This window comes from Coenobita brevimanus, chromosome 113 (assembly GCF_032717465.1).
Source record: "Coenobita brevimanus isolate Jiangsu-jjx chromosome 113, ASM3271746v2, whole genome shotgun sequence".
NCBI lineage: Eukaryota > Metazoa > Arthropoda > Malacostraca > Decapoda > Coenobitidae > Coenobita > Coenobita brevimanus.
Window position 1 is genome coordinate 6,776,701 of NC_137066.1, and position 27,743 is coordinate 6,804,443.

Consider the following 27,743-nt stretch of genomic DNA (forward strand, 5'->3'; position numbering starts at 1 on the left):
CGGTGTCTTTTATAGGCCCTCTCCTTGTTGTGGACAGCATTAGAACAAGCGTGATTAAACCAAGGATTTCTTGCATTAGACAAAAGATATGAGAAAAGAATGTATGCTTCCATGCCTGAAAGAGTAACCTCCGTAATGCGCAAGGCACACTCAGATGGCTTCCGGCCATGGAAGCAATAATCATTCCAGGGAAAATCAAAGAGGTACTGCCTGAGGGTCTCCCAATCCGCAGCTCCAAAGTGCCACAGGAGATGTTTCTTTGGAGGGTCCACAGGCCGTACCGGAGCAATAGGACAGGTTAAGGTAATAAGGTTGTGATCAGAGGAGCCCAACGGAGAGAAGAGATTAACAGCATAAGCAGAAGGATTAGTTGTAAGGAAGAGGTCAAGTATGTTGGAGCTCTCTCCAAGGCGGTCTGGGATACAGGTAGGGTGCTGTACAAGCTGCTCTAGGTCATTAAGGATAGAAAAGATGTAGGCTTGTTCACCAGGTGGATCAGTGAAAGGAGAGGAGAGCCAAAGGTGGTGGTGAACATTGAAATCTAAAATGTAGGTTTCAGAGAAAGGAGAAATGGATAGAATGTGTTCCACTATAGAAGTAAGATAATCAGAAGAAATTTTCATAGTCAGTAGATTTAGGGGATAAGTACACAGCACAGATATATTTAGTCAGAGAATGACAGGAAAGCCGAAGCCAGCGTGTGGAGAAATCAGAAGAATCGAATTCAGGAACACGAGAGCAAGATAAGTCTTTGCATATATATACATAACAACCACCTTTGGCTTTGAAATGAGTAGAGACAAAGTAGGAGGATACAGAAAATGATTTGCTGTCAGTTGCCTCAGACAGCTGAGTCTCAGTTAGAAAGAGGTGAGGTTTAGAGGAGAAGAGGTGGTGCTCAACAGAGCGGAAGTTAGAGGAAAGGCAGCGAATGTTGCAGAAATGAAGAAGTGAGTCAGACAGTCGTTCCAGGCAGCTCAAGTCGTCACCGGGAGAGAGGCAGAAGGTGGGGGCATTGATGCCCTCCCCTGGGGACTCCGAGGCTGAGTGTTGAGTAGCCATGATTTTTATTTTTGAATTTTGGAAAAGTGAAGTGTGTACTGTGCATGTAGTTTGGTGTTGATAGAGAAACTTGTATTGGAGAGCATGCTGGCCTACTCTCTGTGTTACTGAGACACTGAAAAAGTTCAGCAAAGGAAGATGGTCAGGAACTAGTCCTGAGGGCTGATGAAACGGGAGCTTCAGCTCTCCCTGGCATCAGCTTTCCATCCACATCGGGAGTACTGCCCTGCTCGACTGGTGCTACAGTCTACTCCTTATTACTTGACAGCCATATAGCCATTAAATCATAGCCATTAATTCGTGTATTTGGTTTTCTCTCTATCTTTCCACGTCTATAAAGACATCCATCTAGCAGTTTATATTTATTTCCTACTTTGAAGTTGGTAGTCTTTTTTTTCCATCTGTAGAGCTATTCTTCTCTTTGTTTGTGTCTCTGTCTTACTGTCATACTAACAATCCATCCACAAGTCTGCGTTCCTATTCCAGCCAACCGTCAGTTCTTTTAAGCTAGTCACTCACCCATCCTTCCTCCTAAATTCACTATCCAACCAGCCAACCATTTTTCTCTGGCTGTCCAACCATCCACCAACACTTCATCCCAAAGCCAACTAATCATCATTAATATTAATACACATTTTTGTAAATAGGCCATGCTTTCACGCAGCCATTCTAGACAGACAACCACAATTCCTCCACTTCATTCCAGTCAACCATTCAGCCAGCCACCCCATCCTAGCTAACCATTTTTAGAAACCACACATGCTAGAGTACCATCCTTTCTCTTAACCATAATATTAGCCAAGCACCAAGCCAGAGACAGAAGAGAGAGTTATACGTAGAGAGGAAGAGAGGTGAAAAGATTAGTAAGAGATAGTAAAAAGAGAGTGGATGAGGAATTTGGAAGGAATCTGAGTGTAAAGAGGAGGGAATGTAAGAAATTGTTCTGGAAAGAGGTAACGAGAGTTAGACAGGGCGATAAAGAAGTGAGTCGAGGAGTGAAAGTTATAAATGGTAGACTCCTAGTGCAGAAAGGAGAAAAAGTGAAGAACTGGAGAGAACATTTTAAGGAACTGTTGAATGTAGAGAATGAAAGTTATGCAAGTATAAGTGGCTGGGGAAAGGGTGGGAGAAGGAGGAAAGTGAGAAGGGAGGAAGACCTCAATAAGATGAAAGTAGTGGAAGCAATGAAGAAAGTCAAAATGAGGAAAGCCCCAGGAATTGACGGAGTGCGTGGTGTGATGCTGAAGCATGGGTGAGAGCTAGTAGAAGAATGGATGTGGAAGATGTACAGATTGACCTGGGAGGAAGGAAGAGTCCTGGAGGATTGGTATCCAGGTATAATTATTCCCCTGTACAAAGGAAAAGGGGAAAAAGAAGTGTGTTGTAATCACAGCGGCATTTGTCTTCTGAGTGTAATAGGAAAAGTATGAGGTCGGATACTTATTGACGGAGTTAGGGATGAAGGAGAGAAGTTAGTTGGAGAAAAACAGGAAGGTTTTAGGAAGGAAAGAGGTTGTGTAGATCAGATATTCATCTCCAGGTCTTTTGTGGAAAAGTTTTTAGAGAAGGGAATGAAGCAATCTGCGTCCTTCATGGATCTGGAGAAAGCATATGACAGGGTAGATAGACAGGGAATGTGGAAAATATCAAGAATATATGAAGTAAATGGGAAGTTGCTGAATGCCGTGAAGAGCCTATTATCTCAGGGTGCTAATGCTGCAGTGCATGTGGATAGTGAACAGAGTGAGTTTTTCTATATTAATGTTTGATTGAAACAGGGGTGTGTCATGTCTCCATGGTTGCTCAATCTGTATATGGATGGGGTTATAAAAGAGATACAAGGTAGGGCAGTGGATGTTGGAGTGGCCCTAATGAGAGAGGGCAGCGTTTGGAAACTTCCTGTGCTGTTGTTTCCAGATGATATTGTATAGTTAAGTGAAGACGAAAAGGAACTGCAAGGCTTGGTGAATGAGTTTAGGAGCATGTGTAAAAAACGGAATCTAAAGATGAATGTAGGGAGGAGTAAAGTTATAGTATTATAAAGAAATCAAGTCACTGGATGTACAGCGAGGCTTGATGATGAGGAAAGGGAAAATGTGAGTGCATTTAAATGCTTGGGTAGTGTGATGAGTAAGGATGGAAGTTTGGAGGGTGAAGTGATTGAAAGGGTACAAAATGGAAGAGAGTTGCTGGTTCTTTGAAGGCAGTGGTATGAAATTGGGAAGTGAGTAATGATGTAAAAAAAGTCGCTGCATGACAGTATTGTCATATGAACTCTAACGTACAAAAGTGAAGGTTTGACCTTGTTGGAAGGACAGAAGTCAAGAGTGAGAGCAGTGGAATTGAGTTAATGGAGAGGTGCATGTGGAATTACATGGAGAGACAGATTGACAATTGAGGAAGTGAAGGACGGTTGTGGTGTGGATGTGGATGTCATAGAAAGCGTTAGGAGAAATACAGTGAGGTGGTTTGGTCATGTGGAGAGGATAGAAAGAGACTAACGAGGAGAATGTATGTATGTGACATGAAGGGAGGAAGAGGGAGAGGAAGGCCGAAGATAAGATGGAGGAATGGAGTGGAGAAGTATATGAGAGAGGGGAGTGTGAGGTGGGAGCAGGGCAGTGAAATGACTGGGAACACGGCGACATGGAGGCGATTTGTTTGTGGCCACCCCTTACGGGATTAAGGCGTCTGGAAATAGATAAATAGATAGATAGACCAATCCAGTCATCAGATCCCCAATAATACATTCATTCAATCACTTTCTTACTATTCAAACATCCATCCAGTCATTGTGCTACCATACCGTCCGTCCTGTCACTCTCCAAAAAACAGTCTTCCATCCATCCACCTTCCTTTCTTTCATAAGATTCAACACTCCATTGCTTCCACCCATCCATCTAATCATTTTTCCACTCCCTTCAGTCACCTGTCTTTCCTCTTTTTCTACGGTATTCGTCCATCCATCCTTCCTCCAACCTTCCTTCAAATCATCCATCCATCTATGAGCAAGACAACCATCCTTCCTGTCTGTCAGACCTATTAACCATCCGTCCACCCTCCCATCCATCGTTCTACCTCCGTCCAGCACCTCTTTCATCCCAGTCAGTCAATCATCCCTCCTCTTAGTCTTTTATTTGGATGACATATTTTCTTACACTGTTCATGGTACCTCCAGATTTTTGTCTTGTTCATCTTAGGGTAGACTATTTGAGCTGGAGGGATAGGATGCAGCCATCTTCAAACCCGTTACTACTTTGTTGTTCTGCTGAATGAAATCAGCTGATGGCAGCAAATCATAAACCGAGACTTCATCCTCAGCATGAAGGAGTTAACTATACCATTCATCCCTCCATCCGTCCAGCCATCATCAGTTTATCCTCCTAGCTTTCTATTTACCTGTTATTTTTCATAACACGATTATCTCTCCCTTTCACATTCCTTCTGACTCACACATTCACTCACTTTTCCCTTATTTGACACTGTGTCGTTGTTGTTTCCCTCCTGTTATATATGTGAGCTTGTTGGAAAAAAAAAAAATGATTGGGAAAGGCAGTGCGAGAGAGAGAGAGAGAGAGAGAGAGAGAGAGAGAGAGAGAGAGAGAGAGAGAGAGAGAGAGAGAGAGAGAGACAGGCAGACAAACAGACAGACAGACAGACAAAGAAAGAGAGAGAGAGAGAGAGAGAGAGAGAGAGAGAGAGAGAGAGAGAGAGAGAGAGAGAGAGAGAGAGAGATTTAAAGTGCTTGAAATGAGCAAAGTTATGAAAACAAAAAAAGAAGTTTCAAGAGAGATGATGAAACAAAAACCAGTGCCAAGAAATAAGCTGCATAATGAATTAAAACAAAGGCAACGCTTCGCTGTTGCAACCCTCCATTTGACCAAGCACATTCCCCTCACCTCCCTGTACACGTAACCAAGCGCATAACGGACCTTAACCCCCCCCCCCGTAACACAGACAGACAATAAAACTTAAAAAAATCAGTAGTTCATCCATGGTAATAATCTCCTCGCCGCACTGTTGCATCCTTATCTTTTTTCTATCGCTACTTCAGTGGACACTGCTCCTCTGAACTGTCTGCTTGCATCCCTCCACCACTACTGCAACCGTGTAGTACCCGTCTAATAACAAACTCTCATCCCTTTTCTTTCCAACTTTCCAATGCAAAAGTTAACCGTTACTCTCAGTCCTTCATGTATGCAACAGGTCAACCTTGGAACTGTCTCCCTCTGTTTATATTTCCTACTGCCTATGATCTCCAGTCTTTCAAACGTAGCATGTCCAGGCATCTCGAAATGAGACGATTTTGAATTTGCTTCTCTGTTGTTTTTGTTGTTTCTTGGAGGGAGCAATTTTCAGGCTCCTGGCCTCTGGTTCCTTCAACCTTGCATAGTAAAAAATAAATGATGAAATTATGACTCGTGCTTTCTTCATTTAGGTAGCCACTTTTATTATTATATAATAGGTACAGACATGAAACATCATACATAATCATATATTCATATAATCATTTATCATGTACAATATCTGCCTCCTAGATGTAATAGTTGCAAAGTTGTAACAGAAAAATGCACAGAGCCTTGCAGAGTCCTTGTGTGGGTCGCACTGAATTTTTTTTCTCTACTTTTGCATTATTAAAAAAAAAAAAAAAACTACTTAAGACACAGCATTCTATCAAAAGGCACAAGTTCACTATAAGACACACATATATGTTCTCATTGGTACCATTATCCTTCTCTGACTTCATCAGGTGCAGGGTAAAAATAGACGAGTGACCGAATAATGTACAAAGTAAAGACACCCTCCAGTCTTTTTCTCTTCATCCGCGTCGGTATACATTCCATATAGGGACGGCGCCGACGCGCCCATAAGCCTTGACAAATGTAAGCCTTCGTAACTTCCAACAGGGAAGTATTTAATTTTAATCCTCATGCTTTTCTGTACCTAAAGTAGCTAAAACATAACGAAATATACTAAAACACAATCGACAAAATTCCTCATTTCTCCATCTTTTTAATAACAATAATAATAATAATTATTATTATTATTATAACAACAATAATAAAGATATTATTATTATTATTATTATTATTATTATTATTATATATTTCCTTTTCTCGTTTTTCTTCATATTTTTCTTCATTATTTGTTTTTCTTTTTCCTACTTTTTCTCCTCCTCTTCGTCTTCGTATTTCCTAGTCCTCTCTAGCTTTAAAATGACATCTAAACGGCAAAACCGATCACGTTTTTTTTTTTTTCACACATGCGTTAGATTCTCCACTGGGTCGGAAACACGGTAGATGTCGCCCGAAAAGCCAAACAAACCAAAACAAAGGTAATACGTCGGGGGTAGGCCATGCTTTACAGATTCTGAGATTTAGATAAAACTTGTTAGAAGGGTATAAGGTTGGCAGAAGGTGAAGTGTTTCAGTTTTGAGAATAACTGGACAAATCTGTATGTCTCCTGTCGCTGTAAAAATATAGCTCTTTAACTAAAAAAAATATTACTCAATTTGGACTGAACTCAGTGGAACTGTTTAGGGTCAGAGATGTGTTATATTGCTCAGTTTTTTAACAATAGGCCAAAGGTCAAGGTTGCAAGGCAAGGTCATCTTAAACGCTTTTGACCCAGTTTGAACCAAACTTAGTGGAAGGGTTCAGTGGAACTCAGCTCTGTAATATTTCATATAAGATTTCAGTCAGAAAAAGGTCAAGGTCACATAGCTAGATCAAAATTTCGGTCATAAACCGATCACAGGACGTGGGTGTTGAACTCTCTCGGTGACTCTTCTTATTTTCTGCAGAAAATGTTATTCAGCTCAAGAGAAACTTTTCGAACGAGAGAAGGTCAGTCAGGGTCCTCATTAATCCGTTCACTACTACGACACTCTTAAGCTAAAAACTTATAAAATGCCTTCCGACCTTTTTGCGTAGAGACCATAGAAGATAAGTAAAACAGTGTGAAAACAATTAATATGATGCAAGACGATGTAGGAATAGCAGTGCTCCAAGAATCATCAGAACATCGTCAAGAGAGTAAAAGTAATTAAACATCCGTCCCTACATCTTTTTCTTTTGTACTCCAGAAGATTCATAATAACCTTATAAGTAGTTATGAACCACGCTGTACACAACAGTATGAAAAAAAAGAAGTAAGGATGGAAATACATGTAGTTTTACTTCCTTGGCCTTGTTCTGATGGTTTGGGAACAATGCCATCCCTACCTTTTCTTATACTGTGTTATATATTTTTATACTGTCGTAAATCTCTCTCTCTCTCTCTCTCTCTCTCTCTCTCTCTCTCTTTCCTTTTCCCATGATGGAAGGCACGTGAAACTTATGCACTCTCACTCTTTATCAAGCGGTTTAATGTAAGAGTTACCTGATGCTTTCTGTCTTCATGTATGCATGTGGTAACTTTGGAAGTGTCTTCCGCAACATGTCTTTTCCATGACCTCCAGTCTTTTAAGTTACTATGTCGAGTCATCTTGAAATGAAGTATCTTACCTTCGGTGTCTCATTAACTAAAATACGTTTGGATGAGACAGTTTTTAAAGTCTTTCTGCTTTGAGTTCTCTCTTTTCGCACTTAACAATAGCTTTTTCCCTCTGGTTTGCCAAAATGTAAGTTCGTTATTAATTCTGACTGATCATCAAGGTGTTAAGATGCAATTTCCGCTCAGAGATGTGATAATCTGGGCAAAAGTCAAATGAGAACCTAAATATGCATGGACTCCTAGAAAATGTCATTCGCCTTTCATTCCTTGGTGATTACTACTGTCGTGTTGCAAAGACTGAGTGGCCAGCCATGGTTAACCAGCAGAGACACCGGAGTTGAAGTGGATTCTCTTGTCAGCCAAGCAATACTCTGGCTTCAGGCGGCACAGGTACATAATAATCCACCTCCAGTGAATAGAATATGCAGATGGATTTGGGTCTGCTGGTGCAAAGTTGAAGAGAGTTTGACCCTTGTATCTGGTTGTAATCGATCCGCCATTATGTTTGCTTTTCTGACTCATTCCTGCTGCCATGAGACTGTTTTGTTTATTGCTTCTATCCTTAATGACCCGCAGTAGAGTGTAGAACACAGTCTCCACATCCCTTTTTCTTTTAAATAATCTTTCTTCTTACATGATCAGTCTTCGTTCTCTTCTTGTCTCCTTCGATCACCTTACAGTATTATCAGAAACTTGTCACTCCAGTAAGACCCGTGGTTCCTCCCAAGAGGCAACATCTGTGGCACTCTAGAGCAAGGCATGGGAAGGGACTCCGGCAGTACTCCTTTACCTTTTCCTGGTATTGCTTCCACGGTCCACAGCCACCTGTGTGAGGTCTGCATATTATAGAAGTTATCTTCTTGTATGTGGAAGCAAACATTCCTTCCTCCCACCTCTCTTTCAAATGTTAAAAAGCTTTGGTTTAAGGACACTGATTCTAATCCTGTTCTCGAAAAGGTGCTGGTTATCAAAGGTAATGAGTTAGTCCGCCATCTCTTAATATCCCGGGGGTCTTTCTCTTCAGGTCCATTTATAGAAACATCAGATAACTTCTCTTGCAAAATCCACTTCCAAGACACTGAGTGTTCCATTCGATCCCGTACCTACAATACATATCTCCTGCATCGCTGTTAATTTTATACAGGAGTCATGTTCATCCCTGTGCTGAGTACAGCTCTCATGTGTTTGGGGCTCACCAAAATGCGCATCCTCGAAACAGGGTGAGTCAAAAGATTTCCATCTCATTAATTTCCTATTTCTTAATACCTCACTTCAGTCTCTCTCTCTCTCTTCCCCGTGGCGTTGTATATTTATCCCACTATTATCGTTATTTTTGTGGTCACTGTTTTTCTGAGCTGTCTGCTTACAACCCTCCTCAGTTACGGTGGCTATGCACTGCACCCCACACAGCTTTTCTGACCAACTGTCTAATGCAAGAGTTCAACGACACTCTCAGTCCATCATGAATGCAGCGGACTAACTCTGGAACCACCCACTTCAATCTCTATTTTCCTCCTCCTACGACCCCTGGTCAGTTAAATGAAAATGCATCCAGGCGTCTCGAAATGATCAAATCTTGAATTCGACTCGCTTTTGTTCATTTTTCCTGGGAAGAATTACTTTTCTGCGGACTATCATCTTTTGATCCTTTCTTTTTTAGTTAAAAAAAAATCCTGAATCACATTCATTTTATGTTTTTTTCCCAAGACTCTTGCTAGATTTAAGTTCAATAAAATCATCAATATAAACCCTTCCCACAACTTCGTCCACATTTCTCCAGTAACTTTACTTCTTCCTTCTTGTCTCCTGCTCTCAACCAGATGACTGTTGCCTTACAACTTGGCTCTGGCTCAAGTTTTGGCTTGAATTTTACTTCGTAAGACTCCCATGCTGTTCCTTCAACCCTTTCCCCTCTTATTTCCTTCTGAATCACATTAAAATGTCTTTCTTTTTAAATTAACTTTCTTCCCTTAGTGGCCTCAGTAATGTCACATGGCTTTGATGGGATCTCTCCTGATGTTCTTAAGAGTTGTGCTTCTGTGCTAAAAACCTTGACATGGAAAATTCTATTCTGCTTGTCTGTCACTTTGCATCTTTCCCTCTTGCTAAAAGGCTGTTTACACTAAGATTAGGCCTCAGAAGGGCTGACATCCTCTGGTCCTCAACGCCCAACTACCTAAATCTTTTGTGGTACTAACGTCTTTAAATCTATTCTTATCAGCAAGATATGACGTACCCTTTCTTCTTGTAACATTCTTTTCTGACCACCAATATGGGCTCGGTGAGGGACACTGCATATTACTAAGATTCATAGTCATATTCATATTAGGATTTCGGTAAAACCTTTGATGTACTAAACATCTCAAAGCCTTTTTGCCTGGGTCTCACATAGGTCTATAAATTCCAATATGTTGCCCTGTGGTCTTTGTCCCTCACCCAATTACTTCTTTTTTTATCTGTGGTTATAAAGCTGTGGTTGGAGATGGTCAGTGATCTTCTAAAGCTACTGTATTAATGGTCATGTTCCTAACGATCAGCTCTTTCACCACGAGTAAGCCTCTTCCACCCAATTATCACTAGCCATCTGAGGTGTATACTCAGTACTAGTCATTTATTTTAATCCATTCACCTCTTTTCCACTCGCTTCTTACAGCGTTCATGAGAAGAATCTCTGCAAAAAAACATAGTATGACGCTTTGACACATCTGACCTCTGCCTTGCCTCTTATTTCTAACTGGTGCAAAATAAACTCTTTTGTTTTCAGTTCCTTAAAATCTCACTTCCTCCATCTCTCAACTTGGTGCAATCTTCCACGTGGCTATCCCCTTACCATAAGCAGCAAAAACCTCAGTTCATTACTTGTCAATGCTTTTGGTGTTAGTTTTATCGTCATCGTGCTTAGAAAGATCATGTAGTCTAGTAACTGATTAGTTAATTGACTGACTTATTTATGTTTTTCAACAAAATTTCTCTTCTTGCGATGTGTCTTGTTATGATCACATTAGTATTCTTGCAACATCAGCTTCGTAGAGGTAGGTGTGCTAAACCGACGTCAATTGGAAGTTCCCTGTGGCAAGTAAAGACCAAAGTAAACACATTGCTTGAGATTTACCAAGTTCGTTAACCACCCCTGTCGTATCTCCCCTTACATAAGTTCCCTTCACCTTCAGCAGCCTTTATATCCACTAATGTATGGAAATAGGAAACAGAATACGTGAGGCGTTCGATGGCCAGAGCGGTAGGAAGAAATATGTGAGTGTGCCCTTTCAAACTGATAAATTTATAGTATAGATCTTGGTCACAGTTTTTCTTTAACTCCCTCTTTTCCACTCTTTTTCTCCTTCATCCTTTTTTTTTTTTTTTTTTTTTTTTACCACATATTTTGTCTATCACACATATTCCTCAAACAACAACATTTTTCTTTATGATTTTTCCTTATCGTCTCCCCTTAATTCTGTTTTTCTTATCTTTTTCATTTTCTTCCTCTTTTCCTCTAATTTATTATTACTTTCAAGTCCCTCTTGCCTTCCTTTCTTCCACTTCTCCCTTTACTTTTTCCTCATCCTTCCTTTATTAAATGAATTAAAAAACGTACATGAATTACCATTCTACAACATAATGAGTTTCTCACAGATTTTCGCCATGTTTCCTCGTTTCCTTTCTTTATTCTTTTCTTGCTTACTTTCCCTTTCCCTTTGTTTTCCTTCCTCTGCTGTCCATTTTTATTCTCTTTTCCTCTTTTTTTTTTTCTCTCTTCGTTTTGCCTTCTTCAGAGGAATGCTGGGCAGGAGTGACTCAGAACTATGAAAATCAGTAAGTTGAGCCTTACATAAAGGCCTATAGCATGCGTTAAGTTACACAGCCAATGGTGGCCTGATTATGAGGCCTAGCCACTGAGATTTGGCGTCCACAAGTTATTATGTACTGAGGAGACTAAGAAGGGGTGGGGAACTGCAGCCTTACATATATTGGTATGGCAGCCATCGATAACCATTCATAGGTCTCCACGTTTTGGTGGATTTCATCACCTTCTTCCTTTCCGATTTCTTTATTCCAAGCACCTTTAAGTTTTACACCATTCCTTCATCAGTGCACCATTTCTCTTGAAACTTGACACAAACCTTTCCGTCTGTAAATACCCAAGACACCTTAATCAATTTTGGACTTAGGCCTTTGTAAGAAATTTATGGGGTCAAAGATGAAACCTTACAAGCACACAAATATGTTATCTCCCCTGGGGGTAGGGCTTTTTTTCAAGAATACTCCCCCAGTATCCCTGCTTGTCGTAAAAGGCGACTAAAAGGGTTGGCGGAGGGTTAGTGCCCCTCCCCGGAAAACAACTAACTAAAAAAACAAACAAGAAGCCTCGGACAAGGACTGACCAAACGATGACGACCCAGGACCGGACAAAGGACTTGGTAATGGGTACTTGGAAAGTAAGAGGAGCGAATGATGAGGTGAAAGAGAGAGAGATTGTCCAGGTGCTTGAGGGTGCGAAAGTGGATGTATGTGGAATAACTGAAACAAAATGGCGAGGAGAAAGTGTGAGAGAATGGGAGTATGGATGGAGTATATGTGCAGGACTAGGTGAGAATGAGAGGGCGAAGGAAGGAGTATGTATAGTTATGAGTAAAAGATGGAAGAAGAGCATAAGACAGTATGGATCAGTTGGGTCAAGGACTGTGTGGGTAAAGTTGAAAGTTGGAATACAAATGTGGGCGATTGTGTGTGTGTATGCGCCAACGCAAGATCGTGCTAGAAGAGTGAGAGAAGAGTTCTGGACAAATGTAGAAGTGTGCATGGAAAAGTTTGGAAGGAATGAGAGAGTGTTTTTGATTGGTGATATGAATGGTAAAGTTGGGAATGCGAAGGTGGATGGAATAGTTGGTGAGTGGGGTGTGCCTGCTGAGATAGATGAGAATGGGTGTGCGTTAGTGGACATTTGTGCTGGGAGGGGGTTGGTGGTACCCAATACCCTCTTCAGGCATAAAATGATCCACAGGTATACATGGGTGATGAGAAGGGTGGGTGGTGAACTTAATGAAAGGAAGGCAATGATTGATTATGTGTGTGTGGATGAAAGGATGCAAAGATGTGTATGGATGCAAGAGTTTATAGAGGTTGGGGGAGTGGACTTTTTGACCACTACTTGGTGGTGGCCAGAATCAAGGTCCAATTAGAATGGAGAAATAGAAGAAGGGAAAGACGAGAGGAAGGAGTAGTTGCAAGGAGAGTGGAAAGGTTACAAGAGGATGAGAAAAAGGCAGAGTATAAAAGAGAAGTGGAGGATCGATTGGGTAAATATGAATTGGGGCAGATGGGAGACGTGGAAGGTGTGTGTAGCATATTTACAGAAGAAATATGTGCAGCATGTGATGTGGTGTGTGGAAGGAAGAGAAGACGGAGGGGGGTGCAAGGAACAGCGTGGTGGACTGAAGAGGTGAAACAGGCTGTGGCACAAAAGAAGAAAGCATACAATGAATGGATGAGAAATAGGGGCGTGGAAGAAGTTGAGAGGCGGAAGAGAGAGTTATATGTAGAAAGAAAGAGAGAGGTGAAAAGATTCGTAAGAGAGAGTAAGAAGAGAGTGGACGTGGAATTTGGAAGGAATTTGAGTGTATAGTGGAGGGACTGTAAGAAAATGTTCTGGAAAGAGGTGAAAAGAGTAAGACAGGGTGGAAGTGAAGTTAGCAGGGGAGTGAAAGATAAAAATGGTAGATTACTAGTGGAGAAGGGAGAAAAAGTGAGCAGATGGAGAGAACACTTTAAGGAACTGTTGAACGTAGAGGATGGAAGTAATGCGAGTATAAGTGGCTGGGGAATGGCTGGGAGAAGGAGGGAGGTGAGAAGACAGGAAGAAATCAGTAGGATAGAAGTTGTAGAAGCGATGAAGAAAGATAAATCTGGGAAAGCCCCAGGAATTGATGGAGTGTGTGGTGAAATGCTGAAGCATGGGGGAGAGATAGTAGTAGAATGGATGTGGAAGATGTGCAGATTGGCCTGGGAGGAAGGTAGAGTCCCGGAGGATTGGAAGTCAGGTATAATTATTCCCTTGTACAAAGGAAAAGGGGAAAAAGAAGTGTGTGGTAATCATAGGGGCATTTGTCTTCTTAGTATAATAGGAAAAGTGTATGGTAGGATACTTATTGATAGAGTTAGAGAAAGAACAGAGAAATTAGTTGGAGAAGAACAGGGAGGTTTAGGAAGGGAAGAGGTTGTGTAGATCAGATATTCATTCTTAGATCTTTAGTGGAAAAGTTTCTAGAGAAGGGAAAGAAGTTGTATGCGGCTTTCAAGGATTTGGAGAAAGCATTTGACAGGGTGGATAGACAAGGATTGTGGAAAGTGTTAAGAATATATGGAGTAGATGGAAAGTTGTTGAATGCTGTGAAGAGTAATTGTATGATGGTGCGAAGGCTGCAGTGTGTGTAGATGGTGAACTAAGTGAATTTTTCTCTTTGAAAGTTGGGTTGAAACAGGGATGTGTCATGTCTCCATGGTTGTTCAATCTGTACATGGATGGGGTAATAAAAGAGGTACAAGTTAGGGTAGTGGATGTTGGAGTGGCCCTGGTGAGAGAGGATAGTGTTTGGAAACTCCCTGTACTGTTGTTTGCAGATGATACTGTGTTGTTGAGTGAAGACGAAGGGGAGCTGCAAGGCTTGGTGGATGAGTTTGGGAGAGTGTGTAAGAAACGATCTGAAGGTGAATGTAAGGAAGAGTAAAGTGATGGTCTTTGAGAGAGGTGAAGTCAGTGAATGTACAGCGAAGTTGGATGGTGAGGAATTGGAAAATGTGAGTACGTTTAAGTACTTGGGTGGTGTGATGAGTAAGGATGGAGGTTTGGAGAGTGAAGTGCTTGAAAGGGTACAGCAGGGAAGAAAGGTTGCTGGTTCTTTGAAAGCAGTGATAGGAAACAGGGAAGTGAGCATGGAAGTGAAAAAGTTACTACATGACAGTATTGTGATACCAACTCTAACGTACGGAAGTGAAGCTTGGACGTTGTTGGAAGGAAACAAGTCAAGAGTGAGAGCAGTGGAAATGAGTTATTTAAGAGGAGCCTGTGGAGTCACATGGAGAGATAGGCTGACGAATGAGGATATAAAGGAACGTTGTGGTGTTGATGTGGATGTGATAGGGAGCGTTATGAGGAACACACTGAGGTGGTTTGGCCATGTGGAGAGGATGGAGGGTGAAAGACTGACGAAGAGAGTGTATGTGATTGAGGTGGAGGGGGGAAGAGGGAGGGGGAGGCCAAGGATGAGATGGAGGGATGGGGTGGAGAGGTATATGAGAGAGGGGGGTGTGAGTTGGGAGCAGGGCAGTGAAATGGCGGGGGACAGGGCGACTTGGAGGCGATTTGTTTGTGGCCACCCCAAACGGGATTGAGGCGTCTGGCAATAGATAGATAGATAGATAGATAGATGTTCGTTGGCTTATAAAGGCACCAACATGCTTGCATGCATCGGCCTTGGTCACTTAATGGCGACATTCGACATTACTCGATCTCTAGCAGTCCTTTATTCCTGAGGTTACAATATGACATCGTCCCAAGATTTTTTTCCGCTTAATTTATCGGAGCTCTGCCCTTAATGTTCACACTTATCCTCCATACCCAACCCACCAGACCTGTCATTCGAAGATACACTATGCATCCATCCAATCATTTTCATTTCTGTACATCTAAGCCTGTGAATATCCCCTCCCTTGCTGCCGAAGTCTCCCAACCTTACAGCATTACAGTCCTAACGCATGCTGCATGAAAGGATACTTATGCACACACACACACACACACACACACATAGATGTCAGGATGGGCAAACAACTTCCTAAACTTCTTCCAACCACTCCTTACCCAAGCCACCGAGTTAGCTCCAGCCCCACCTCCAACGCATATCGTTTCCCCCCCAGAAAACAAAACTCCTCCACACACACACACACACACACACACACACACACACACACACACACACACACACGCAAGAGACTTACCAGTATCTCTTAGCTGTCCACATAGTTCCTAACAGCTCCCCCCCAAAAAATATATATATATATATATATATATATATATATATATATATATATATACACCCGAGTATACATGATATTGAGGTTTTGGTGCTTTTTTCCTCGCTTCAGTGTACCGTTTGGAGATTTTGATGTGACTGTTGTTTACACTTCGGTCTTTCTCCAAGTCAGTACTGACAATAATGCTCATGAATAAAAAGTAATTGACACATGATTATGCAAGACTAAATTGCATCATCTTGCACCTGTCCACACTACATAAAATTTGCCAACATCCTAAATAACATGCTGAGGAGTTCTTCTGCATGCACGATTAATGAAGCATTACTTCTTTGTTTCGTGTCACTCACAGATTTTGAGAATCGGCTAATGATATACACATCTGTATCATGGATGTAAATGCTAAATAACAATGGGCCCAGATATCTATCCATCTATATATCTATCTACACACACACACATACACACACACACACACACACACACACACACACAGATATATATATATATATATATATATATATATATATATATATATACAGTAATCACTCTAATATCCGGGTGCCCAATATCCAAACATCCCCACTACTCGGACATAATCGTCCTGGGATCCAATATTCCCAAAATGGTCTGAAAACCCCACAAAAAAAAAAAAAAAAGATTTTTTCCTGCCCGTAATTTGAACTTGCCGCGCGCGGCGCGGGAGAGCATTGTTGTGGTGCGTCATTCCTCTGACGTCCGATAGAGCGCCGCTGTATCCTCCCCACTTTTCGCCTGTCTCTCGCTGCGAGTGCACGCTCGTCGTTATGGCTGCCCACGTGATCGCTTTTGTGGTGGTGCCTTACCTGCTGCAGGGCCTCCTGCTGCTCTCGGCCCTTCTCTTAATGTGTGTGATGATGGCCCCGCCACCTGAGAAAAGGAAGAGAGTGGTGTTGACTCTGGAGAAGAAGCGGGAGATATTGGAGAAAGTAGATGCGGGGTGGTCTTCTTCCCGCATTCTCCGCGAGTTTAACTTGGCCTGGTCTACTTTGTTCGATATCAAGAGATCCCGAGACAAACTCATGCAGTACACGGCTGACTTCTCGTCGAGAAGCAAACGCAACGTGGAAAGGAGGGTTATGTTTACTCCCAAGTTTGCAGAAATCGACCGATCCACGCTGATTTGGTATCGACAACAACGTGCTGCTGGTGTGATGGTACGTGGAACGGAGCTGAAGGCTGCTGCTGAGAAGTTCGCCAGGCTTCACGACGCCCTAGACTTCAAAGCATCCGAGGGTTGGCTCTTTGCGTTCAAGTTACGGCATGGCCTTACCAACCATAAAGCACATGGCGAAGCATTGGACGCTAACGAGGATGGAGTTGATGAGTTTCGGCACAAGGTGAAGGGCTTGATCGACAGGGAGGGCCTCACTCTCGGTCAAGTCTACAACGCAGATGAAATTGGCCTATTCTATCGCTCTCTGCCAACGAACACTCTAGCCAAGGAGATGGAGAAGCGTTTACCTGGCCGCAAGCTCTCCAAGGAACGGATATCTGCTTTGTGTTGTGCCAATGCTAACGGCATGCACCGGCTTAAGCCCGTTGTTGTTGGCCGCGCAAAGCAGCCTCGGTGCCTTTGTGGGGTGATGGATGTCCTTCCCGTCATCTGGTACCATTCTTTGAAGGCATGGTTCACAGCTGTGATCTTCAAAGACTGGTTCCATTGCCACTTCGTCAAGGAGGTCATCCATTACCAGACGAAGACACTGGGAATCCCGCGCGACCAGGTAAAGGCCCTCCTTCTCCTCGACAATGCACCTGCCCACCTGTGCAACAAGGACTTGGTTGCTGAAAATGGCCGTATTAGGTGCATGTTTCTGCCACCTAATACGACTGCTTTCATCCAACCAATGGACCAAGGAGTGAGCGTGGCAACAAAGCGCCTATACCGTCGGAAGTTCCTGGACGAGGTGATGGTTGTTCTCGAGGATGAGGACGAGTGCAGGGAGGGACGGGACACACGAGGCAAGCAGACTTTGGAAAACCTTTGCCGCTACAACATCAAGTCTGCGCTGTACAACTGGGCTAGTGCATGGAAGGAAGTCCCTGTGAAGACTCTGGAAAATGGCTGGTCTCATCTGCTTCTCGGAACGGATGTGGAGTACGATTTTCTAGGATTTGACGTGGATGACTTCCATGCACGGCTACGTACACATGGCGACGATGTAGATGTGGACGATGTTCGTGAGTGGCTGGATGATGATGAGGGTGATCCTGGGTATCAGACTTTGTCTGATATCGAGATCACGTCTTCGGTTGCAGGTGTCAGTACCGAACTTGAAGACTCCGACGATGAAGGCGATGATGATGTGGACTCCTCTCAGCAGGACACTACTCCAGCCATCCCCAAGCTGAGCTCACTCCGGGAACACCTAGAGTTCGTCCTAGACTACCTGGAACACCCGGACTGCGACAGGGAGATGAGGCCCTTGGGACTCGTGGAGGAAGTGCCTGCTTTCAGGCAGCGCATCATCAATCGTCAGAATCATCGGTCATTGTGTCAATCAACCACTGACAGTTTTTTCAGGCCCGTGACCCCCGCTGTGCCCAGCCCTGGCTCCACTCCGTTGCCTCCCCAAGACAGGCCCTCATGCTCCGAGCCACAGCCCAGCACATCAGCCATGGTGGAGTCACCGCTCGACGTGAGTTTGCGGCTGTCTTCAGAGTCGTCTGCAATGGGTACGCCATCACCACGACCCAACGATGCACCCCTAGGTCGCCTGCCAGTGATACTCTCGGACTCTGACAGTGAATAAACAGCAAGAACTTCTCCACTAGACCACACGGGAATTTAGAGTGTTGTGCAGTGAAAGAAACAGTGTGTTGTGTTAAGGATTTACAGTTGTGAGAGAAAAGACTCAATAGAAAAAAAATTTAACGTAGACTTGTTTGTTTTGGCTTTGGAAAATTATAAGAATGGGAAAAGTTAAAGTGCAACACTTAGTAAGTTACAATGGAGCATTATTTAGACAAGAGTGCACACTGTGAAGAGAACGGACTTCTGTGTGTGATTGACTAAGTTCAGTGCAAGACTTCAGGAACAGTGTACTGCAGGTGCTTCAGGAAATCCTTCTTACTGTCAGAGTCCGAGAGGAGGCGGTTATTCATCGAGGTGGCCATGGTCTTGCTGTAAGTAGGCAGAATGTTTCATACTGTACTTTTTTCCATACTATACTTACCTCATTTCACTCTTTAATGTCCTTTATTGGTGTGAATAGGGTGTTAGGAGCTATGCATGTGCAGTAGGAAGGTGTTTTTCTGAGTTAGGCTAGGTTAGGGTCCATAAGTACCAGAATGTTTATTAATGTATGAACATACTTCTAAACCCGCATTTTATGTTTCTTTTGCATTTATTTCAGTCATTTATGTGCCTTATTGGTGTGATTTGGGTCTTAAATAGGTGCTATGCATGTCCAGAGGGAGTTGTATAGGTGTTTCTCTGAGTTAGGGTCCATAAGTACAAGTCCATAAGCTGGGGCCCAATATCCGGACAGAACCAATATCCGGACCTACCTATGGCTCTATTACGTCGGATATTGGTGTGATTACTGTATATATATATATATATATATATATATATATTTATATATATGTATATATATATGTATATATATATATATAACTATCTATCTATCTATCTATCTATCTATATACAGAGAGAGAGAGAGAGAGAGAGAGAGACTAACAAGCAGTGAACGCTAACAACCAGCAAGTAAGTAGGTTTATTCAGTCTGTGATACCAATGTTCATGAAAATCAACTTGCAATAGAAACAACCCACACACAGTGCTATAATACTGACCATCATACTTTTGTAAGAGAGGCATTCAAGGTTTTCTCGTTCTGGAGGAGGGATGGCGATACTGCGACTTACATATCATCTGTGACCTTTACATCTTTTATCACTGACGCCAACACTGAAGAAATACAAACCGAGGGATCGGGGAGAAGAGTGTAAGAGAAAAGGCGTAAACAGGACAGTGGATAAACACGGGCCATCGCAGGGTAAACAGTTCCAGCGTCCGTATTTGTTAAGGATCTGAACAATTTTTACTATAAACTTGTCTCCATTACAATAATCTGTTATCAGATTATTGTAATGGAGAGATGTTTATCGCACTGTCCACTATATTAATCGCTCCAGTTTGGTTGTGAAGTTTATGGTACTTGTATGAAAGAGGACAAAGTATACTGTAAATAAGCCATCTAATACACAACCTAAGGTCAAGACTGCAAATTTGGAATGAGATCTGTGGTCTGGGAAGCTCGACATTCATCTAGAGCTGTACGTACTTTATATTATTCTCCTGTAAATGGGTCCTGGAGATATTTCCTGTACAATTATGCCATCAAATTCATTAACTGGGAGTTAAGAGATAGAAAAGTTGCAAGAAAATTCTGACAATGTTATAGTCCGTGATCTGGTGGTTAGAAAAGTAGTTTGCTGTCCAAAAGAACTCGGATTCCATTCCACTTTAGAACAGGAAACAATTTCGTAATATTAGTTTCGTTAAAACAGACTTACTTATTTTCCACCAGGCCCATCAATGTGTCATGAAAATATCCTCTCTAATACCGTTATACCAGGTTTAATGAGGCAGCCGCTAACATGTACACAGTGTGGACGGTGGGTGTTAGTGACGATGTGGTGACATGTGAAGGTGTTAATTAAGCAGACTGCTGGTTTGTAGGGAATGTACTGTCAAGTTTGTACACGGAAATGAACGTATTAGAAACAAATAATAAGAGAGGTCTAGTAGTAGAAAAACAGGTGCTGAGTAACAGCGAAATAGTAAAGACAAATTCATACTTACTACAGGTCATCCTTTTCTCGTCAGACAGTTTAATCTTTTGTAGGATCTCCTTGGTGAAGCTGCTGTCCCCCTTGTTGTCCACTGCGGGAAGAAGAGAAATACATTTATGCCTATCGACTACACGAGGCTCATTAAAGCAGATTAATTTTTACAAAGTTCCAGTTATCCTACACAACACCACCAGCAACAATAAAATTTGGTTAACTTAGGGCCAGGGTAAGATATAATTAATTTGCTGAAGGTTATGGATATAAGCGAGGTTAAAGAGGGAAGAGGTAATGAGAGAAGGAGACGGAGGAGGGGAGAGGGAGAGGGGAGGGGAAGGGAGGAAGAGTAAAAGAAAGAGAGGAGAAGAAAATGGGGGGAGAGGAAGAACAATACTCATGACGAGGGTAGGGAGATAGGGGAAGGGGTGAGAAGGGGTCTCAAGGTGAGACGATGAGAGTAGGAAAGGGGAAGGATAGGAGGAAGAGGAGGTTAGATGGTTAGGATAGCACAAGTGTGTGGGTGTAGGAGTAAGGAGGGTGGAACAGAGATGAGAAGGGAGAGGGATGAGGAGGGGCGATTAAGAAACGATAGGTAAGGAAAGGGGAGGACGAGAATGGTAAGAAGTGCTGGAAAGAAGATATGAGCAGCAACAATCAGGGTGTGACGACCAGCCAAAGAAAACAAGACAAAAAGTATAACCAACCATCCCATCCAGCATCAACGCCCATCATGTCCCATAAGGAGAGTAGGGGTCTGGGGCTAGGCTAATCAGTTCACGCAATTTATACAAAAGCTGTCCATTTACTAACCCTGGGTGGTAATGTGAGAGCATTAAACACCTGTCTTCTCTTAAACTTTAACTCTTATGGGTTACAACCACAAACCTGCTAGAAAACTAGGCCCTCATTCTTTGCTGTATGAGTACTACCAGGGGTAGTGATCTTTTTTCGGGGGTGGGGGGATTACAGGAAACAATTAGGTTTGTCACTCAGTGTAAGGTAACCTAAAGATAGCACTGTATCCAGTCAGTGGGGAGCAAAACACAGAAACAGAACTAGGTAGCACTCACAGAGCACATACCTCCGCCAATGCCATTGCCGTTAAAAACGATCCAGATCCGGATCCATGGAGATACTGTGTGGAATACATAGGATCCGGATCAGCCCCAAATTTAAGTAATTGTTCCTTGACCCATGGCCCACTCTTTCACCAAATTTTATTGAAATTTACTTAAAACTTTTCAAGATATTGTGCAGGATGCTTGGGATCCTGATTCGACCCAAAATTTAATCAATTATTCTTGGCCCACGTCCCACTTTTCCGCAAAATTTCATTGAAATTCATTGGAAAACTTTTGGAGATATTGTGCGGGATACTCCGGATCCGGATACAGATCCGCTCCAATACTGAATCCACAAAATTTCATTGACAGTCGTTGAGAACTTTGGGTGATGTCATGTGGACAGACAAACAAACGGACAAACACAGGTGAATACATAACCTCCTCCAACTTCGTTGGCGGGGGTAATAAGACAGTTAAGCAAAAGGAAGAGTTTTGACGGAACAAGTTACTGGTAACAGGAAACGACGGATGAGAGAGGGAAATTGTGTTAGGAGGTGAGGGACGAAACAGGAAGAGAGGAGGAAAGGTCGGGGGAGGGAAGGTGGGGTATAATGTAGAGAAGAATAGATATAATAATCGCAGGAAGGAAGTGATGGGTTTGACAGAGTTGGTGCAGAGGGTGGACTGATGATAAAAGAATAATATTTTAATACGGAAAAATTAAGCTAAGAATTAGAAAAGAACACTAAAAAGTTAGGGGATGGCAAAACAAATAATACAAAGATCTATCTATCTATCTATATACCTAGGCTGCTTCCCCCAAGGAAAGGGAGGTAGCCGAGACAGGACGACTCACTCTCCATTTACTCATCCATTCAAACACATTCATTCGCATCTTAGCCCCAAGGGGGAGAACGGACAGATCCTCACCGCATCACACCCACAAGGGTCAACTGCGCAATGCAAGCAGTGACATCCACAGCAGGGCCCGACAGCAGAACTGGTTTACCCCTGCCACATCATAACAGACCCATCCCCTTACCCGCACCTGACCTGACTAGCTGATCAGACCAAATGCGGGAGAATATCCCCTCAGGGCTGCGTCATCACTTATTCATTCACAATTTCTCTCCATTTATTTCTGTCACGCACAGCCACTCTTCCTTGCTCAACAGACATCCCTCTCGCATCCAGCGCTCTCTTCACACTGTCCATCCATCCTATTCGTGGTCTTCCTCTCAGTCTTACACCTCTCACATCAGATCTAGTTATCTTTTTCACCAATCGCTCATTATCCATTCTCTCCATATGCCCAAACCATTGCAACACCCTCTGCTCAACTCTACCAGCCATCTCCCAAACAACTCCAGTTCTCCTTCGCACTTCATCATTTCGCACTCGATCCATACCCGTCCTCCACACATACTCCTCAGACATCTCATCTCCATTACATTCAAACTTTTCCTCTCTGCTACACCCATATTCCATGTTTCAGCCCCATATAACGCAGTCGGTACCACAACACCCTCATACAGCCTTCTCTTTACATCCATTCTAAGCAAACGACATTTAAACACTTTTTTCATTCCTCCCAGCACCTTTCCTACTTCATTTATTCTAAAATTCACTTCTGCATCTATTCTTCCATCCACAGCAACATGTGACCCTAGATATTTAAAACAATCTACCTCCTCAAGCAACTCACCATTCCAAACTATATTCATCCCCCTACCATCTATCAACCTCGTACACTTCATCACTTTACTCTTATTCTCATTTACTTTCAATTTCCTCCTTTCACACACCCTTCCAAACTCCTCTACCAACTGTCTCAATCTCTCCTCTGAATCAGTCACCAGTGCAGTATCATCTGCAAACAGCAGCTGCTTCAGATTCCACTCTCCTCCATCAACATTTACCAGACTCAGACCACCTAAAACTCTTGCATTCACCTCCCTTACAACACCATCCATGTAAATATTAAACAACCAAGGCGACATCACACATCCCTGTCGCAGCCCCACTCTCACGGGAAACCAATCACTCACAGCATTTCCCACTCTTACACACGCTCTACTATTTACATAAAAACTTTTCACCCCTTTTAGTAACCTACCATCAAGTCCATACAATCTTAAAACAGTCCACAAAGCCTCCCTATCAATTCTATCATACGCTTTCTCTAAATCCATAAATGCCCAAAACACATCCCTGCCTTTCGCTAAATACTTTTCACACACTTGTCTCACAGCAAACACCTGATCAACGCATCCCCTCCCTCTCCTAAAGCCACACTGCTCATCACTAATCACTCCCTCTGTACCCTCTCTAACTCTCATAATTAACACTCTACCATACACTTTACCTACAACACTCAACAGACTTATACCCCTAAAGCTAGTACATTCATAGTTATCACCCATGCCTTTATACAACGGGACCACACAAGCACTTGCCCAGTCAATTGGCACCATACCTTTCTCAAAGCACACATTCAATAATCTTACTAACAAGTCAACAATAGTCACTCCACCACCCTTCAGGCATTCCACAGCACACCCATCCATACCTGCAGCTTTCCCTGTTTTCATCTCCTTTACTGCCTTCTCCACTTCCTCCTTCGTGATCAAAGAATCATTCAACTCTCCCAACACATTTATTCCTTGCACCCTTCTATCTGCCACAATCTCAGCCACCCTTTCCTCCTCTACGTTTAACAATCTTTCAAAATACTCTGCCCATCTCTTCCTTACTGCATCCATCTCAATTAACATCCTTCCATCCTCTGCTTTTACTCGTTCTTCCTTCCCAGACTCTCCCTTTCGCACCCTTTTCACCTCCTTCCAAAACATTTTCTTATTCTGTTGAAAATTCTCTGTCAGCCGCCTACCCCACCTCTCATCTGCTGCCACTTTAGCATCACGCACAGCCCTTCTCGCTCTATTCCTCTTTTCCTTATACCTTTCATATGACATCTCATCCTTCCTCTGCAGCCACACTTCATATGCACGTCTCTTCTCAGCCACAGCCATACTTACTTCCTCGCACCACCATTCACTTCCTTTTCTTACACCACCACCCACACGTCTCACACCACACACCTCTTCTGCATGCCCCACCACAGCACTCTTAAACAACTGCCATTCCTCCTCCACACTGCCATTTTCCCGATCTTTCATTGCGTTCCACTCATCTTTCAATTTCTCCTGATACTCTATCTTTTTCTCTCTTTTATCCAACTCACTCACTTTCAAAACCTCCCTGCCACACCTAACCCTCCTAGCTCTCACCCATCTCTTACCTACTCTTAACTTTCCCTCCACCAGGTAGTGGTCAGACATACCTCCACCCTCCCCTCTCAGAAATCTCACATCCAACAATCTTCCTATTACATTCCTAGACACAACCACATAGTCCATCAAGGCTCTATCAACAACCCTTCCACCCTCCTGTCTCACCCATGTATACTTATAAATATCTTTCTTCTCAAACAGCGTATTTCCAATCACCATCTCTCGCTCAACACACATCGCTATCATTCGTTCCCCATTTTCATTTCTTCCAGGCACACCATGCATACCAACTACGCCTTCAACTGCTACATTTCCCACTCTAGCATTCAGATCTCCCATCATTACCACATTCACATTCGCTCCAAAACTCTGCAGACACTCATCAACATCATTCCAGAAAGACTCCCTCTCTTGTTCATCCCTTTCACTACCAGGCCCATATGCACTCACAAACACCCACAAAGATACAGATAAAAATAGTGAAACACAGCGTTTGTCTGTCTCCCTGATTGCCCAGATGATGTCTCCAAAATTTCTCAGTGAATTTCAATGAGGTGTGGTGGAAGGGGGGGTCATGGGCCGAGAAAGAACTGATTACATTTTGGGTCGGATCCGGATCCAAATCCGGCGTTGGGGTAGGTATGCGCTCTCTGATTGCTTTTTAGTTTTATATATATTTATGCATTCCTATACAGAAATATATACCGGATATATATATATATATATATATATATATATATATATATATATATATATATATATATATATATATATATATATATATATACCCGGTATCTATCTATTTATCTATCTGTCTCTGTTTGTCTTTCTATCTATCTACCTATCTATCTATCTATCTATAGATAGATAGATAGATATATGTATAGATAGATAGATACACTATATATATATATATATATATATATATATATATATATATATATATATGTGTGTGTGTGTGTGTGTGTGTGTGTGTGTGTGTGTGTGTGTGTGTGTGTATTGTATGTATTTTAGTGGTAGGTGGGGGCGCCCGTCATCCACCCACTTAATGTAGCGGTACTCTGTTTTTAGGGTAGCTCTACACTGAGTGGCAAGCCAAACGATTTCCTGTAAGCCGGGAAGTCATTGACAACGCTCGGTGGTAACCTTATAACTAACCAAAACGTGTTCCCTACGTGACAAGAAGTGGATTGACGGAGGGTTAGTGCCCCTTCTCGGAGAAAAGCTAACTAAACATTCGAACAAGAAGCCTCAGACCAGGACTGACCAACAGAAGACGACTAAGGACCGATCAAAGGACATGGCAATCCTTCTTCCCGCAATGAATTTATCATTGCTATTTGCTCTACTAAGTCGAAAGCCTTTTCATAATCAACAAAACCCAAGATCAGTGGTTTATTATACTCTGTAGTTTTTTCAGTTAGCTGGTTCATTGTGTGTAGGTATCAGTAGTTGAATATCCGCTTCGGAATCCTGCCTGCTCACGGAGTTGGTTTTCTTCCAATTTTGTTGTTATTCTGATCCTAAGGATTTTAGTGATGTTTTTCTAAATAACTGGTAATGAACTAATAGGTCAATAGTTATTAAGATCTTTTGGGCCGCCCTTCATGTAAAGTAAAATAACTACTGTATTGAATTACACCATCTTGTAGGAATATTCTTTTTTATACATTGCGAAATAAGTGGGCGAGCCTGTTTTGTTGTTCTACGCCTGCATCCAACAGCAAATCTGTTACTGTTCCATCTTCTACTGGGGCTTTCCTTCTTTTAATACTTTTAAGAGAAATTATTACTTTGTTGCTGTGGATGAAAGAATAAATGTATAAGTGAAGCTGGATGGAAGGAAAAAAGTGTTTAGATGCCGTTCAATTAGAATGGACGTAAAGAGAAAGCTTTATGAGGGTGTAGTGGTACCGACTGCGTTATATGGGGCTGAAACATGGAGTATGGGTGTAGCAGAGAGGAAGAGTTTGAATATAATGGAGATGAGGTGTGTGAAGAGTTTGTGTGGATGTCTGAAGCGTTTGTGTGGACTGACACGTATGGATCGAGTGAGAAATGATGAAGTACGAATGAGAACTGGAGTTATGGAGAGATAGCTACTCGAACTGCACAGAGAGTGCTGTGATGGTTTAGACTTTTGGAGAAAATGGATGAAGAGCGATTGGTGAAAAAGATAATCGGATCTCATGCGAGAGGTGCAAGGCTGAGAGGAAGACAATTAATAGGATGGATGGACAGTGTGAAAAGAGCGTTAGATGCGAGAGGGATGTCTGTAGAGCAATGGTGATGCGGCCCCGAGGGGATATTCTCCCGCATTTGGTCTGATCAGCTGACCAGGTCAGGTGTGGGTATGGAGATGGGTTCATTATGATGTGGCAGGGGTAAACCAGCATTGCTGCGGTCCCTGTTGAGGATGTCGCTGATTACACTGCACAATTGACCCTTGTATGGTGTGATGCAGTGAGGATCTGTCCCTTCTCCCTTTCGGGCCAAGATACGAGTAAATATGTATATGTGGATGAGTAAATTGGGAGTGTGTCGTCCTGTCTCGGCAACCCCCTAGGTATATAGAAAGATAGATAGTTTACCTCGTTTGGTATTATCTCTGGTATTTCACTTGTGTCAACTGAAAAGTTAGCTATTGGCGTCTTCTTAAGCTGCCTTCACCATCCTGTCTCTGCATCTAATGACTTCACTGTTTTTTCTATCAGTGATAAATCTTGTTGCTTTCCTAATGCCATTTTACTTCGAACCTGTTTCAGACTTTTTAATTTTTTGATGGCTTTCTTTGACCTAATCCATGTTTCTCTTTCCTTTTTCTTCTCTTTTCTGTCTCTTGCTGATAAACTTTCTATTTCATCTTTGTTTTTACTTTAATCTTCTTTCTTCTTTTCAAGAGCTCGAGGGTCATTTTTTTTAATACTTGTTGGCACTGGTTGTATTAGTTTTCTCTACTAT

The 27,743-nt window shown here is 42.4% G+C and overlaps 1 protein-coding gene across 1 annotated transcript in view; it reads right to left on the reverse strand.

Annotated features, from left to right (window-relative positions):
* Window positions 1-27,743, reverse strand: part of LOC145418322 (relaxin receptor 2-like) — a 212,176-nt gene that overhangs the window by 172,809 nt on the left and 11,624 nt on the right. The window contains exon 3 of the mRNA XM_080286762.1: window positions 20,439-20,519. Coding sequence (XP_080142888.1) covers window positions 20,439-20,519 — 81 coding nt within the window. The remainder of the gene's footprint in view (window positions 1-20,438; window positions 20,520-27,743) is intronic.